The 14,995-nt window shown below is 45.4% G+C and overlaps 1 protein-coding gene across 2 annotated transcripts in view; it reads left to right on the top strand.

The window, feature by feature from the left end:
- The first annotated feature begins 3,206 nt into the window (after positions 1-3,206).
- LOC138951045 (uncharacterized) overlaps positions 3,207-14,995 on the top strand; it is a 511,167-nt gene continuing 499,378 nt past the window's right edge. Inside the window, exons 1-8 of one of the 2 annotated variants that reach the window (XM_070322726.1) lie at positions 3,224-3,433; positions 6,417-6,474; positions 7,627-7,860; positions 8,326-8,463; positions 9,444-9,527; positions 10,309-10,362; positions 10,626-10,726; positions 14,483-14,671. In XM_070322726.1, coding sequence (XP_070178827.1) covers positions 3,431-3,433; positions 6,417-6,474; positions 7,627-7,860; positions 8,326-8,463; positions 9,444-9,527; positions 10,309-10,362; positions 10,626-10,726; positions 14,483-14,671 — 861 coding nt within the window. In that variant the 5' untranslated portion in view covers positions 3,224-3,430. Of the gene's footprint in view, positions 3,434-6,416; positions 6,475-7,626; positions 7,861-8,325; positions 8,464-9,443; positions 9,528-10,308; positions 10,363-10,625; positions 10,727-14,482; positions 14,672-14,995 lie in introns of both variants that reach the window. The other variant, XM_070322727.1, reaches the window with a different exon arrangement.

Genomic DNA, 14,995 nt, shown 5'->3' with positions numbered 1-14,995 from the left:
TGTGTGCGAATGCCTGTGAACACATTATGTCAAAAGCCTGCATGGAAGTCTATTAGTCTTGGCCTTCATGGAAGTCTATTAGTCTTGGCCTTCATGGAAGTCTATTAGTCTTGGCCTTCATGGAAGTCTATTAGTCTCAGTGAGAGGGAGGATTCTGTCCCTGTTGGGTACTTTACCTCAAGGCACTCTGTTTGATTACGTAAGAAAATGGTAAAAGATGGTATGTGGGGCCATGTTGGCATACCGCACACAGCCTTCAGCCCCACAACGAGATCACGGGAAATGTTCAGTACATTTTGGGGGACATGCAAACTCACAAACCTCATACAGATTCGTTTGGCTATAGCAGCACTAAAGGTATTCTATCTATGTCTCTGGTGTATGTCATCCGTGAGATAGTTGTGCAAAGCTTTTGACTTTTTATATCGTAATCTGCGACAAATTGTTGCTTCAGCAATATTGTGACTCCTGCACTGCCCCTTTAAATGGGATATCGTCGTAGGTGTTGTCGACGACTCCGAAACCAGAAGAAAAGCCCTGCCATTTTGCACGGAGAAACTTTGGAAGTAGCGTGTGTACTCCAGGGTCTCGCTGTAGTACATGTACCCCTCAGTTACTTCCTCGTTTGCTCCCAAAGTAAACCCTTCTTCAAGACCATTAAAGTGAGGGAAGAACTTCCAAAGTCGCTAAAAACTTTTGAAGTCGTCACGAACTTCTCTCTTATGCATACGACTCCTGGTACTTGCTCTGTTGCTTCCGAGCTGAGCCCTTCTTCCGACCCAAGTGGGGGAAGTGCTAAAAACTGTTGAAGTCGTCGCGAACTTCCGTCTTATGCATACGGCTCCAGAGCGTGCACTGTTGAAGGCGAAGGTGAAGGTGAAGGTGAAGGGAGTGTTTGACGTGGAAGCAAGCAGCACTTTAAGATGGGAGTCAGTTACATCTTTATATTAGCGCACTGTGTGAGGGGGAAAGGCAGGGTAACTTTGGCAAAAGTTGAGAGAAAAGGGGGGGGGGGGGGCGGAGGGGGATAGAACAACAACGTCTGCAAAACGCAAGATGTGGGAGAATTGTGCTGAATGAGTCAGGGACAGGGCTGTGAGAATACATTCGTGTACAATCTGAGTGGAAAGTTGAATCTCTGATAATTACTCTCTAGAGAGAGAGAGAGAGAGAGAGAGAGAGAGAGAGAGAGAGAGAGAGAGAGAGAGAGAGAGAGAGAGAGAGAGAGACAGACAGACAGACAGACAGACAGACAGGAAGACAGACAGAGAACTCAGAACTCAGAACTCAGAACTCAGAACTTTATTACAGAAGGATAAAGGTTTTAGGCTTAGCCTAATCTTCCAACCTGTCCTTATAACATATACAGAGAATAATTGTAAACAAAAGACTGCGCACATACCTCATCAAAGTATTAAACTAATAAAACATCAAAATAATGGTCGAGTATAAAAACATACAAAATATTGGACTCACAAAGTCATATAAAACAAAACCAAATACAAACGTAAATGTTTTTTACATTTCTTAAAAAAGTACAGCAATGTATTGCCGAACAGGGCCATATATACAGGCAGCTAAAGTTTCAAGAAGAAGGGGGAGGGGGACGAGGGATTACACATTCAGATTAACTACACAACATTTAAAAAACAAACAAACACTTAGAGCATTGCATACATTATCCGAGTACACAATGGAAACTAAACATCAGGGACAGTTTATAGTGTGATCAAATGTGTGTGTAACTGCCTTTTAAAGGCCTTTAATGATGCGGATCGTTTGATTTCTATTGGCAAAGAGAGAGAGAGAGAGAGAGAGAGAGAAAGAGAGACAGAGAAAGAGAGAGAGAGAGAGAGAGAGACGGAGACAGAGAGAGAGAGAGATAGAGAGAGATAGAGACGGAAACAGAGACGGAGAGAGAGAGACGGAGACAGAGAGAGAGAGAGAGACGGAGATAGACAGAGAAAGAGAGAGAGAGAGACGGAGACAGGGAGATAGAGAGAGAGAGAGACAGAGAAAGAAAGAGAGAGAGAGAGAGACGGAGACAGAGAGAGAGAGATAGAGAGAGAGAGACGGAAACAGAGACGGAGAGAGAGAGACGGAGACAGAGAGAGAGAGAGAGAGAGAGAGAGAGAGACGGAGACAGAGAAAGAGAGAGAGAAACGGAGACAGATAGAGAAAGAGAGAGAGAGAGAGAGAGAGAGAGACGGAGACAGGGAGAGGGAGAGAGAGAGAGAGAGAGAGAGAGAGAGAGAGAGAGAGAGAGAGAGAGAGAGAGAGAGAGAGAGAGAGAGAAAAACTTGACTCACACGCACGTACGCACGAGAGCACACACACACGCACACACACACACATCAAACACAGTCATCAAAACGCGGGAAGGATTCGACGGTGTGTCTGTCAAAGTCCGAATGTTGCCGGGTACCTCACATGGTAGAGCACTGGACTTGTGATCGTAAGGTCGCAGGATCAAATTCCGGCAGGGATGGACACGGGTCAACTCTATGTGCAGACTCAGAGACGGTATCCATGTCATGCAGGCAGATTTCACACTGGAGGTTGCGGCTAGCTGCCATACAGTCCGGCGCTACGTTTTCTCTCTTTGTCCTGCATGCGTGAGACTGAACCGTCACTGATTTCACACTGGAGGTTGCGGCTAGCTGCCATACAGTCCGGCGCTACCTTTTTTCTCTCTTTGTCCTGCATGCGTGAGACTGAACCGTCACTGATTTCACACTGGAGGTTGCGGCTAGCTGCCATACAGTACGGCGCTACCTTGTTTCTCTCTTTGTCCTGCACTGATGCGTGAGACTGAACCGTCACTGATTTCACACTGGAGGTTGCGGCTAGCTGCCATACAGTACGGCACTACCTTTTTTTCTCTCTTTGTCCTGCATGCGTGAGACTGAACCGTCACTGATTTCACACTGGAGGTTGCGACTAGCTGCCATACAGTACGGCGCTACCTTTTTTCTCTCTTTGTCCTGCATGCGTGAGACTGAACCGTCACTGATTTCACACTGGAGGTTGCGGCTAGCTGCCATACAGTACGGCACTACCTTTTCTCTCTTTGTCCTGCATGCGTGAGACTGAACCGTCACTGAATTTACAACTTCTTTATCTTCGAGAAAAAAACCGTGGCACGTGCATCGCAACAGCTCTGCAGATGGAAAACCGGCGGTGCCAGAGAAAGCAGGAAAGAGAGACCGGAGTCGTTGACTCACCGGGCTTTGTTGCTTGCCGTTAGTGCAGTGTGCCACATACACACATACACTCTTACAGCTACACGCCGTGTGCTGCTTCAGTGTTCGCGTTACGTCGTTCCTTCAGTGTTCACGCTACGTCGTTCCTTCAGTGCCACTCTGTTGCTGTCGGGGTCAACGTCTGTTGGGAATAACAGTCTGTGCTGTTGAAGGGACATATTTCAAATATGGTAAGTTACGGCTATTTCTTTCTTTCTTTCTCCAAGTGTTCCTTTCTCTCTCTCTCTCTCTCTCTCTCTCTCTCTCTCTCTCTCTCTCTCTCTCTCTCTCTCTCTCTCTCTCTCTCTCTCTCTCTCTCTCTCTCTCTGTGTGTCCCAAGGAGACCGTTCTTTTCTTTCTTTTTATCTTTCTTTCTTTCTTTCTTTCTTTCTTTCTTTCGTTCTTTCATTGTTTCGTTCGTTCTTTTTTTCCTTCATTCTTTTTTTTCGTTCGTTCTATCTTTCTTTCTAAGTTTCTTTGTTTGTTTCGTTCTTTCTTTCTTTCTTTCTGTCTTTCTTTCTTTCTTTCTTTCTTTCGTTCTTTCTTTATTTCGTTCGTTCGTTCTTTCTTTCTTTCTTTCTTTCTATCTTTCTTTCTTTCGTTCTTTATTTCGTTCGTTCGTTCGTTCGTTCGTTCGTTCGTTCGTTCGTTCGTTCGTTCATTCTTTCTTTCTTTCTATCTTTCTATCTTTCTTTCTTTCTTTCTTTCGTTCGTTTGTTCTTTCTTTCTTTCTGTCTTTCTTTCTGTAATTCTTCCTTTCTTTCTTTCTTTCTTTCTATCTATCTTTCTTTCTTTCTTTCTATCTTTCTTTCTTCCGTTCTTCCGTTCTTGCTTTCTTTCTTTCTTTCTTTCTATCTTTCTTTCTTGCTTTCTTTCTTTCTTTCTTTCTTTCTTTCAGTCTTTCGTTCGTAGCCCCCCCTCCCTTTCTTCCCTCACCAAGCCTGGCACCGTGTCAGTAGTGTCGAGAAAGTAGTGTGTCGGTACAGTGTGTCATCACAGCAGGTTCACTTTATGACAATGTGGGAGTTGGGGAAACACACACACCATGTCAATTTCAACCCGCCACTCTTGCGGAAATGTGAAAGCGATGACGTTACCATGTGAACTGAATAAGGAAAAAAACTTGCATCGGTCTCCAATAGCAATGATTACAATGCTGAAGAGACGATAAACAATAATTACCAACCAACCAACCAACCAACCAACCAACTAACCAACCAACCAACCAACTAATCAACCCCAAGCTCCTGGCCGGCAGGACAGTGTAATATAAGCCTCGATCAGTAATATAATAGTGTAATATAAGTGTAATATAAGCCTCGATCAGTAATATAATTGTGTAATATAAGTGTGCCATGTGAACGGGCACGGCGGTTTAGGTACGATTTAGGCCAGATTCAGCAGCAACTTCAAAACTCAGTTGAGCACCGCTCGACTCTGTCGTGGTTTATCAAAGATTTTGCGCAGACTGTTCTTATCGCGCTTACTGATTGGTTAGCTCTAGCCAACCCACGCTAATGCACTTTCTTCCCTTCTCCGGAAAACAACCGGACAATCCCGAATGGTACGGTCTGGCGAGAATTGCGTTTATGCTGTTCACATGGGCAGCGACTTTGATTTGACTTGCCACCGACGTAAATCACTTGAAAGTTGGGGGAAAGTTAGGTTGCAAATCTGCCATGTGAACAGCACTTAAGGCCTTGCATTCTTCTGCGCGGGAAACCTAGGACCCATATCAGTCTGTAGTCTCACGGTTAGCAGTAGCAGCGATCTGTGAAATGACGTTGGCATTCCCTCGCTCTTTCAATATGCCGATTACACTGTCTCAACTCTCCATTTCCATGGAAACCGCCAGTGTTTGTAGCTTTTCTGTCAAATAAGAGATGTTGGTGAATGATGTCATTTTCTGTTCTGAGATGTTGCTTGAAGATATTGCCGTCAAAACAAGGCCCGGTTTCTGAGTTTCTTGGCTACAACTTGATATGAATCTCTCTCCGAGTCTCTCTCTTTCCCTCACAGTGTGTGTGTGTGTGTGTGTGTGTGTGTGTGTGTGTGTGTGTGTGTGTGTGTGTGTGTGTCTGTGTGTCTGTCTGTCTGTCTGCCTGCACTACACTGTCTGTCTTTCTGTCTGTCTGTCTGTCTGTGCGTGCGTGTGTGTGTGTGTGTGTGTGTGTGTGTGTGTGTGTGTGTGTGTGTGTGTGTGTGTGTGTGTGTGTGTGTGTGTGTGTGTGTGTGTGTGTGTGTGTGACCCTCGACTCAGATGAGAGTAAGGGCACTTCGGAACTTTAATAAGAAATCTGATTAATTCAAATGTAAGCGATGATTACAAATGTCTTGCGAGTACTAACGAGTACGTTGCGAGAAAAATAGCAATATGACTTCCTTGCGAATATTAGGAGCAAGTTGCTATGTTCAAAACAAGAGACGAATTGTAACGAATAGTTAAGAACATTTACGAAAGTCTTGCGACCATGTCCCGATCATTGTGAATTATTGGAAAATGCTATTCGCAAGGGCAATTCGGCACAGTGTAAGAGTAGCTTTAGGCAGCCATACTCCATTTTCGAGGGATGCGCCGTGTGTGTTTTTTGTTCTCCGTGTTTCTATAACCCACCGTGCTCTGACATGCACTACACGATCTTCACCGCCGTGCTCTGACATGCACTACACGATCTTCACCGTGCTCTGACATGCACTACACGACCTTTACCGTGCTCTGACATGCACTACACGATCTTTACCGTGCTCTGACATGCATTACACGATCTTCACCGTACTCTGACATGCATTACACGATCTTCACCGTGCTCTGACATGCACTGCACGATCTTTATCGTGCGTATGTGGTCTCAGTTGTGTCTGCACGTAAACACGAAGGGGGATAAGGATAACCTGGGAGATCAGGACAATCTACACCAGTCGCGGTTGAGATTCAAACCCCGAACCATCAACACGGAAGGCCGATGTCTTAACTGCTAGGCCAGTGCGCCCGTCTGTAAGAACTTTAAAGTTTGTATCTACTTAATGCGACTCGGTGATGGTGCTAGACACAGAGCACAACCCAACCTACAGGCCCCGCCCACCTCGTGCGATGTGCATGAGGTCATTGACTCACATAATATAGTGTATTGGTTGAGGTGTTAGTTTCACTGGTGTGTGTCAACTGTGTTGCAGAATCCTATCGCCTGTCTCTTCATCGCCGCTGCTCTGCTGGCTCTTGCTCATTGCCAAGGTGGGTACACGCACCCACATACAAACAAACAACAAAAAACACATACATATACACCACCGCATTGGCACACACAAAAAAAGCACATACTCTCTCGCACACATGCATGTGCGTACACACACACAAGCACGCACACACACACACACACACACACACACAAACACACACGTGACACACACACATAATACTGCAAGGGAAGCAACTTTGAGAAAAAAGTACTGTTACAAAGAGCAGGTTACTTCCCTTACACCAGCGAATAACGCTTATTCCTCCCCTCTGCTTCTTTCCATCTGTAAACCGGAAGGGGTGTGTATTTGTCGGTAAACAACCAGCAAACAAAACAATAACCTACCAGCAACAGGCCTAAATAATAATAATAATAATAATAATAATAATAAATGAGCATTTATATAGCGCAACATCATAACTTTACAATTATGCTCTTTGCGCTTGACACATTAAAAAATAAAAAAAATAAAAAAATAAATCCTCGATAGCTAATGGGTTGAGAAGCTACACTTCGTGGGTACTACTTTTAGCGACTGAAAAGTCCCGAATGCTCAAATACATGTACGAAATATACAGGGTGACCCCCAAAATATGCAACTTCTACATCTGTTGACTGAATCGCTTTAGATTTGGGGGACATAAACTTCAGCATTTGCATGACCTTCACACAAAGGTCTGACTTTTGTGGAATGTCACACAAAGCTTCCAAATTTGGCGATCGACTCAACAGAACTCTCTCTCTCTCTCTCTCTCTCTCTCTCTCTCTCTCTCTCTCTCTCTCTCTCTCTCTCTCTCTCTCTCTCTCTCTTTTTTTTTTATCTCTCTCTCTCTCTTTCTTTCTCTCTCACTCTCTCTCTATCTCTCAGTCTCTCTCTCTCTCTCGCTCTCTCGCTCTCTCTCTCTCTCGCTCTCTCTCTCTCTTTCTCTTTCTCTCTATCTCTCAGCCTCTCTCTCTCGCTCTCTCTTGCTCTCTCTCGCTCTCTCTCTCTTTCTCTCTCTCTCTCGCTCTCTCTCTCTCTCGCTCTCTCTCTCTTTCTCTCTCTCTCTCTCTCTCTCTCTCTCTCTCTCTCTCTCTCTCTCTCTCTCTCTCTCTCAAAATAAAAACTAATCAAACCAAACAACAACACTCCTTGCCGTTGGTTCCAGACCTGAGCTTCGTGGCCGAGCCTTCCAACGTAGTGAACGGCACGACCAAGACCTTGACGATCACGTGCCGGGCGCCTAGCAACGTCGATGCCGACGTCAACCTCATCATCCTGCTGCAGGTGGACCAGCTGAAGGACAACGTCACCGTCCCCGTGGCGTCAGAGCGGACCGGCGGCACCGTCACACACGCCAAGAACGACCGCGTCACCGCCGAGGGCGCCCTGAGTGGAGACGGTAGGGTGGATGACAAAAAAAATAATCCCTCATCATTGTGTTGCAGAGGGGGTCTTCCTGATGGTCCATATCAGCGCTCCTCTCTCTCTTTTTCTCTCCCTCACTCACCCCCTCTCTCTCCCTTTCTCCCCCCCCCTTCTCCACCTCCCTCCTCCCCCCTCCCCACGGTGATGAAAACAATCATGTGTAGTCATTGTGTTGCAGAGGGCGCGTTCCTGGCGGTCTACATCAGCGCCCCGACCCTTCTTTCTCTCACTCTCCCTCACTCTCTCCTCCCCTCACTCCCTCACTCTCTCCTTCCCTCACTCCCTCACTCTCTCCTCCCCTCACTCCCTCACTCTCTCCTCCCCTCACTCCCTCACCCCCCCCCCCCCACCCCCCCCCCCCCATGTCTTCTCTCCCCCCCTCCCCCCTCCCCCATCCCCAGAGAAATGAAAACAAACATGTGTACTGATTGTGTTGCAGAGGGCGCGTTCCTTACGGTCAACATCAGCGGCCCGACTAAGACTGACACGGGCAAGTACCAGTGCCGCTTCGCCTACCTCAACATGGAGCTCTTCAAGTTCTCGCTCCTCAACAAGTCTATCGATGTCACATTCACGGGTAAGGCAGAACACAAGGAAGGAAGAAAGGAGGGAAGAAAGAAAGAAATGAAGGATGGAAGGAAGGATGGAAGGAAGGAAGGATGGAAGAAAGAAAGAAATGAAGGATGGAAGGAAGGAAGGAGGGAAGAAAGAAAGAAATGAAGGATGGAAGGAAGGAAGGAGGGAAGAAAGAAAGAAATGAAGGAAGGATGGAAGGAAGGATGGATGGAAGAAAGAAAGAAATGAAGGAAGGAAGGAAGGAAGGAGGGAAGAAAGAAAGAAATGAAGGATGGAAGGAAGGAAGGAAGGAAGGAGGGAAGAAAGAAAGAAATGAAGGAAGGAAGGAAGGAAGGAAGGAAGAAAGAAAGAAATGAAGGAAGGATGGAAGGAAGGAGAAGGAAGGAAGGAAGGAAGGAGGGAAGAAAGAAAGAAATGAAGGATGGAAGGAAGGAAGAAACGAACGAAAGAAAGAAACAAATAAAGAAAAGAAAGAAAAAAAGAAAGAAAAGAAAGAAAGAATGAATGAAAGTTAAAAGAAATAAAGAAATAAAGAACGTTAAAATGAACAAAAGAAAAAATGAAAGACAAACGGAGAAAGAAAGAACTCAAAAAAGAAAGAAAATAGCTATAAAGATTAACAGAAAGAAACAAAGAAAGAAAAAAGATTCAGTAAGAATCGTTACGTGTGTGTGCGCGCGCGCGCGCGTGTGTGTGTGTGTGTGTGTGTGTGTGTGTGTGTGTGTGTGTGTGTGTGTGTGTGTGTGCGTGCGTTCGTTCGTTCGTCTGTGCGTATAAGCATACATGCGTGCGCGTACGTACATGCGTGCGTGTGTGCGTGCGTGTATGTGTTCTTAAGTTTTTGTTTTCGTTTTCGGTTTTTACTTATTAGCTTACATGTTTGCTCAGCTAATTGACTTGACAAGCTGTTTGTAGGTTTTCTGATAATGTTATCTGTGTGACGTGTGCGCGTGGTGACGTCATGATTCTTTATGACGTCAGAGCCTGACGAGCCGACCCCCAAACCCGTGGTGGATGGGGCATGTTCCTGTGAACAGGTGTGGGCAGAGGTCAAGAATCTTAGAGGTCAGTATGAGATGTGAAGTGTGCATGTATTGGAGGAGGGGGGGGGGGGGGGGTGATGGGGAGCATGTGTTTGTGTTTCAGTGAAGGGGGGTGGTTGGGGGCAAGAGTGGTACGGGTGTACGTGAGTGTGAGTGTGTGAGTGTGTGAGTGTGTGTGTGTGTGTGTGTGTGTGTGTGTGTGTGTGTGTGTGTGTGTGTGTGTGTGTGTGTGTGTGGATCAGGATGTGTGTATTGAGGGAAATGGGCCTAAATGCGTTTGTGAGTACGTGTGTGTCGGTGCATGCGTGTGAGTATGCAGTGATGCGTGTCTGCATTTGTATACTCGTGTCCTTCAGTGTGCTTCTTCCCATAACCGCCTATCTGTTTGACCGTGCGTGTATTGCTGCCAAGTGCAGCTGTCAGCCCGTAACATGCTTCACCCAGTGTATTGCTGCTCAGTGCAGCTGTCAGCCCGTAACACGCTTCACCCAGTGTATTGCTGCTCAGTGCAGCTGTCAGCCCGTAACACGCTTCACCCAGTGTATTGCTGCTCAGTGCAGCTGTCAGCCCGTAACACGCTTCACCCAGTGTATTGCTGCCCAGTGCAGCTGTCAGCCCGTAACACGCTTCACCCAGTGTATTGCTGCCAAGTGCAGCTGTCAGCCCGTAACACGCTTCACCCAGTGTATTGCTGCCAAGTGCAGCTGTCAGCCCGTAACATGCTTCACCCAGTGTATTGCTGCTCAGTGCAGCTGTCAGCCCGTAACACGCTTCACCCAGTGCCGTCATTCTGTCCCTTCCAGAAACACTCATCTCGGAGAACAAGGAACTCAGGCAACAACTCAAGTCTTACGACGGTACGTATACACCGGGATCGTCACAGTCTCCGTATGAAAGGCTTTTGTCTGTAGAGTTATAGATTGTATGTATTTGGTTTGATATGATAATGATGATGATGACGACGACGACGATGATGAAGACGACGATGATCATGACGACGACGATGATCATGCCGATGATGATGATGATGATGATGATGATGATGATGATCATGATCATGCCGATGCCGATGCCGATGCCGATGATGATGATGATGATGGTGATGATGATGATTCCGCAGATACATGCCGCGTGTCCTTCACAGCACAGATCGGAGAGAGGCTGGGACCACAGTTCGGGAGTAACGATCTCGTCATCTTTGATTCTGTGGTCACCAACAAGGTAAATACACTGATACTACTGTTGTTAGTTTAGCATTGTTTTTGTTGTTGTTTTTTGTTGTTTTTTTCCTTTTATTGTTACATGTTTGTCTACCATAATTTACCATTATTATTTTGACATTATTTCAAATTTGTTATATTAAAATCGTCCGCCAAATTTCATTTGCTTTTAAGAGTACGCGTATAAGCTTAGCTTGTTGTGCTCCATGTTCCTTATTTCATGTATGCGGTAATAGTACCAATGGAATTTATTGAATAAACTTGTTTAAACCAATACACTGATACTACAGTCCGTGTACTACTTTCCTCTCTCTAGTTTTTCTTATTCTGGTGCGTTCCTTTGGAATTCACTACCTGTAAATATCAAGTCATGTCTGTCATTATCTTCTTTTAAAAGACAGCTCCGAAAGCACCTCTCTAACGACTAAGTCGGTGTACACTTTGTGCGAGTGTGCGTGAGGATGTGTAAAAGAGAAAGTGTATCGTATGCTTCCATTAACAAGCACACTTTTTAATTTTTAATTTTTATTTTGTTATACCTTTCCCCATTGTTTTTGTTTTTGTTTTTTGTTTTTTAAATTTTTTTTTTAATATAAATTCTTCATATTTGTTCTTTGTTTCATGTGTGTATTATAGTAGGGACTAGCTGTAAGAAAGGACCATATGGACCTAATGCTATCATCCCTCGGTAATAAAGTTTTCGAGTTCGAGTTCGAGTTCTCTCTATATCACTGTCTCTTTCTCGGTACAATACACTGATACTACAGTCCGTGTACTACCTGCCTCTCTCTCTATAGCACTGTATCTTTCTCGGTACAATACACTGATACTACAGTCCGTGTACTACTTGCCTCTCTCTCTATAGCACTGTCTCTTTCTCGGTACAATACACTGATACTACAGTCCGTGTACTACTTGCCTCTCTCTCTATAGCACTGTCTCTTTCTCGGTACAATACACTGATACTACAGTCCGTGTACTACTTGCCTCTCTCTATATAGCACTGTCTCTTTCTCGGTACAATACACTGATACTACAGTCCGTGTACTACTTGCCTCTCTCTCTATAGCACTGTCTCTTTCTCGGTACAATACACTGATACTACAGTCCGTGTACTACTTGCCTCTCTCTATATATCACTGTCTCTTTCTCGGTACAATACACTGATACTACAGTCCGTGTACTACTTGCCTCTCTCTCTATAGCACTGTCTCTTTCTCGGTACAATACACTGATACTACAGTCCGTGTACTACTTGCCTCTCTCTCTATAGCACTGTCTCTTTCTCGGTACAATACACTGATACTACAGTCCGTGTACTACTTGCCTCTCTCTCTATAGCACTGTCTCTTTCTCGGTACAATACACTGATACTACAGTCCGTGTACTACTTGCCTCTCTCTCTATAGCACTGTCTCTTTCTCGGTACAATACACTGATACTACAGTCCGTGTACTACTTGCCTCTCTCTCTATAGCACTGTCTCTTTCTCGGTACAATACACTGATACTACAGTCCGTGTACTACTTGCCTCTCTCTCTATATCACTGTCTCTTTCTCGGTACAATACACTGATACTACAGTCCGTGTACTACTTGCCTCTCTCTATAGCAATGTCTCTTTCTATGTACAATACACTGATACTACAGTCCGTGTACTACTTGCCTCTCTCTCTATAGCACTGTCTCTTTCTCGGTACAATACACTGATACTACAGTCCGTGTACTACTTGCCTCTCTCTCTATAGCACTGTCTCTTTCTCGGTACAATACACTGATACTACAGTCCGTGTACTACTTGCCTCTCTCTCTATAGCACTGTCTCTTTCTCGGTACAATACACTGATACAACAGTCCGTGTACTACTTGCCTCTCTCTCTATAGCAATGTCTCTTTCTCGGTACAATACACTGATACTACAGTCCGTGTACTACTTGCCTCTCTCTCTATATCACTGTCTCTTTCTCGGTACAATACACTGATACTACAGTCCGTGTACTACTTGCCTCTCTCTCTATAGCACTGTCTCTTTCTATGTACAATACACTGATACTACAGTCCGTGTACTACTTGCCTCTCTCTCTATAGCACTGTCTCTTTCTCGGTACAATACACTGATACTACAGTCCGTGTACTACCTGCCTCTCTCTCTATAGCAATGTCTCTTTCTATGTACAATACACTGATACTACAGTCCGTGTACTACTTGCCTCTCTCTCTATAGCACTGTCTCTTTCTCGGTACAATACACTGATACTACAGTCCGTGTACTACTTGCCTCTCTCTCTATAGCACTGTCTCTTTCTCGGTACAATACACTGATACTACAGTCCGTGTACTACTTGCCTCTCTCTCTATAGCACTGTCTCTTTCCGTCTTGGTGAAAAAATGCTTTACGCAAGGGTTTTGTGTATCCACCGTACTGGGCGAGGGTTTTATGTATCTACACTACAGGGTGAGGGTTTTATGCATCCACATTACAGGGCGAGGGTTTTATGTATACACACTACAGGGCGAGAGTTTTATGTATCTACACTACAGGGCGAGAGTTTTATGTATCCACACTACAGGGTGAGGGTGCTATGTATCCACACTTCAGGGTGAGGGTTTTATGTATCTACACTACAGGGTGAGGGTTTTATGTATCCACACTACAGGGCGAGGGTTTTATGTATCCACATTACAGGGCGAGGGTTTTATGTATCTACACTACAGGACACACTACAGGGCGAGGGTTTTATGCATCCACACTACAGGGCGAGGGTTTTATGTATCTACACTACAGGGCAAGGGTTTTATGTATCTACACAACAGGGCGAGGGTGCTATGTATCCACACTTCAGGGTGAGGGTGCTATGTATCTACACTTCAGGGCGAGGGTTTTATGTATCCACATTACAGGGTGAGGGTTTTATGTATCCACATTACAGGGTGAGGGTTTTATGTATCCACATTACAGAGTGAGGGTTTTATGTATATACATTACAGGGTGAGGGTTTTATGTATATACACTACAAGACGAGGGTTTTATGCATATATAATATTACAGGGCGAGGGTGCTATGTATCCAGACTTCAAGACCAGGGTTTTATGTTTCCAACCAACAGGGCGAGGGTTTGGTGTATCTACACTACAGGTCGAGGGTTTGATGTATATACACTACTAGACGAAGGTTTTTTGTATCCACATTACAAGGCAAGGGTTTTATGTATCCACATTACCGGGTGAAAGTTTTATGTATCCGCACTCAGGGCCGGACCAAATGAGTTGTAAGGGGGGGTTCCTCCTTTTGGGGGGGGGCAAATCAGCGAAGTGGCGAAGCCACTAGCGCGCGCCTGCTTTCCCCCGGAAAATTTTTGAAAAACGGTTAAAATCTGTGCAATCTGGTGCATTCTGGGCCTTGTTTTGAGGGTTAAGAGCAGCATTTTTTTTTTGGGGGGGGGGTACCTTTTTCTCATCGGATTTCACATTGAATAAAATTTGTTAGAGACACACACAAAATTTATTTTAAATTTTTTTTAAAAAAAAACCATTCAAAGCAAGGTACATGCTTTTTCCAGGGGTGGGGTTCCGAAACCCCTGCAACCCCCCCCCCCCCCCCCTGGCACTAAAGGGCGAAAGTTTTATGCATCCGCACTACAAGACGAGGGTTTTATGTATCCACACTACAGGGCGAAGGTTTAATGTATCCACACTACAGGGTGAAGGTTTTATGTATCCACACTACAGGGCGAGGATTTTGTTTATACACATCACAGGGCGAGGCCTATGACGTAGCCAAGGGCATCTTCACTGCTCCTTGCAACGGCCAGTACTTCCTGCGGCTGAGCATGCGCACTCACCAGGAGAGGGATTCTGGGTACGTGGACGCCGCCATTGAGGTGAACGGGGAGGAGGCGGCACGGACCAGCGTGTACACAACGGACCACATGGACCACTATGAACAGGTAGGTTGCTTCACATGGACCGCTTTCACCACTCACGTCACAACACATGGACCGCTTTCACCACTCAGGTCACAACACATGGACCGCTTTCACCACTCAGGTCACAACACATGGACCGCTTTCATCACTCAGGTCACAACACATGGACCGCTTTCATCACTCAGGTCACAACACATGGACCGCTTTCATCACTCAGGTCACAACACATGGACCGCTTTCACCACTCAGGTCACAACACATGGACCGCTTTCACCACTCAGGTCACAACACATGGACCGCTTTCACCACTCAGGTCACGACACATGGAACGCTTTCACCACTCAG

Source organism: Littorina saxatilis, linkage group LG16 (assembly GCF_037325665.1).
Source record: "Littorina saxatilis isolate snail1 linkage group LG16, US_GU_Lsax_2.0, whole genome shotgun sequence".
Classification (NCBI taxonomy): Eukaryota; Metazoa; Mollusca; class Gastropoda; order Littorinimorpha; family Littorinidae; genus Littorina; species Littorina saxatilis.
Note: the sequence above shows the minus strand (reverse complement) of the source record. Positions and strands in the feature narration are given on the sequence as shown.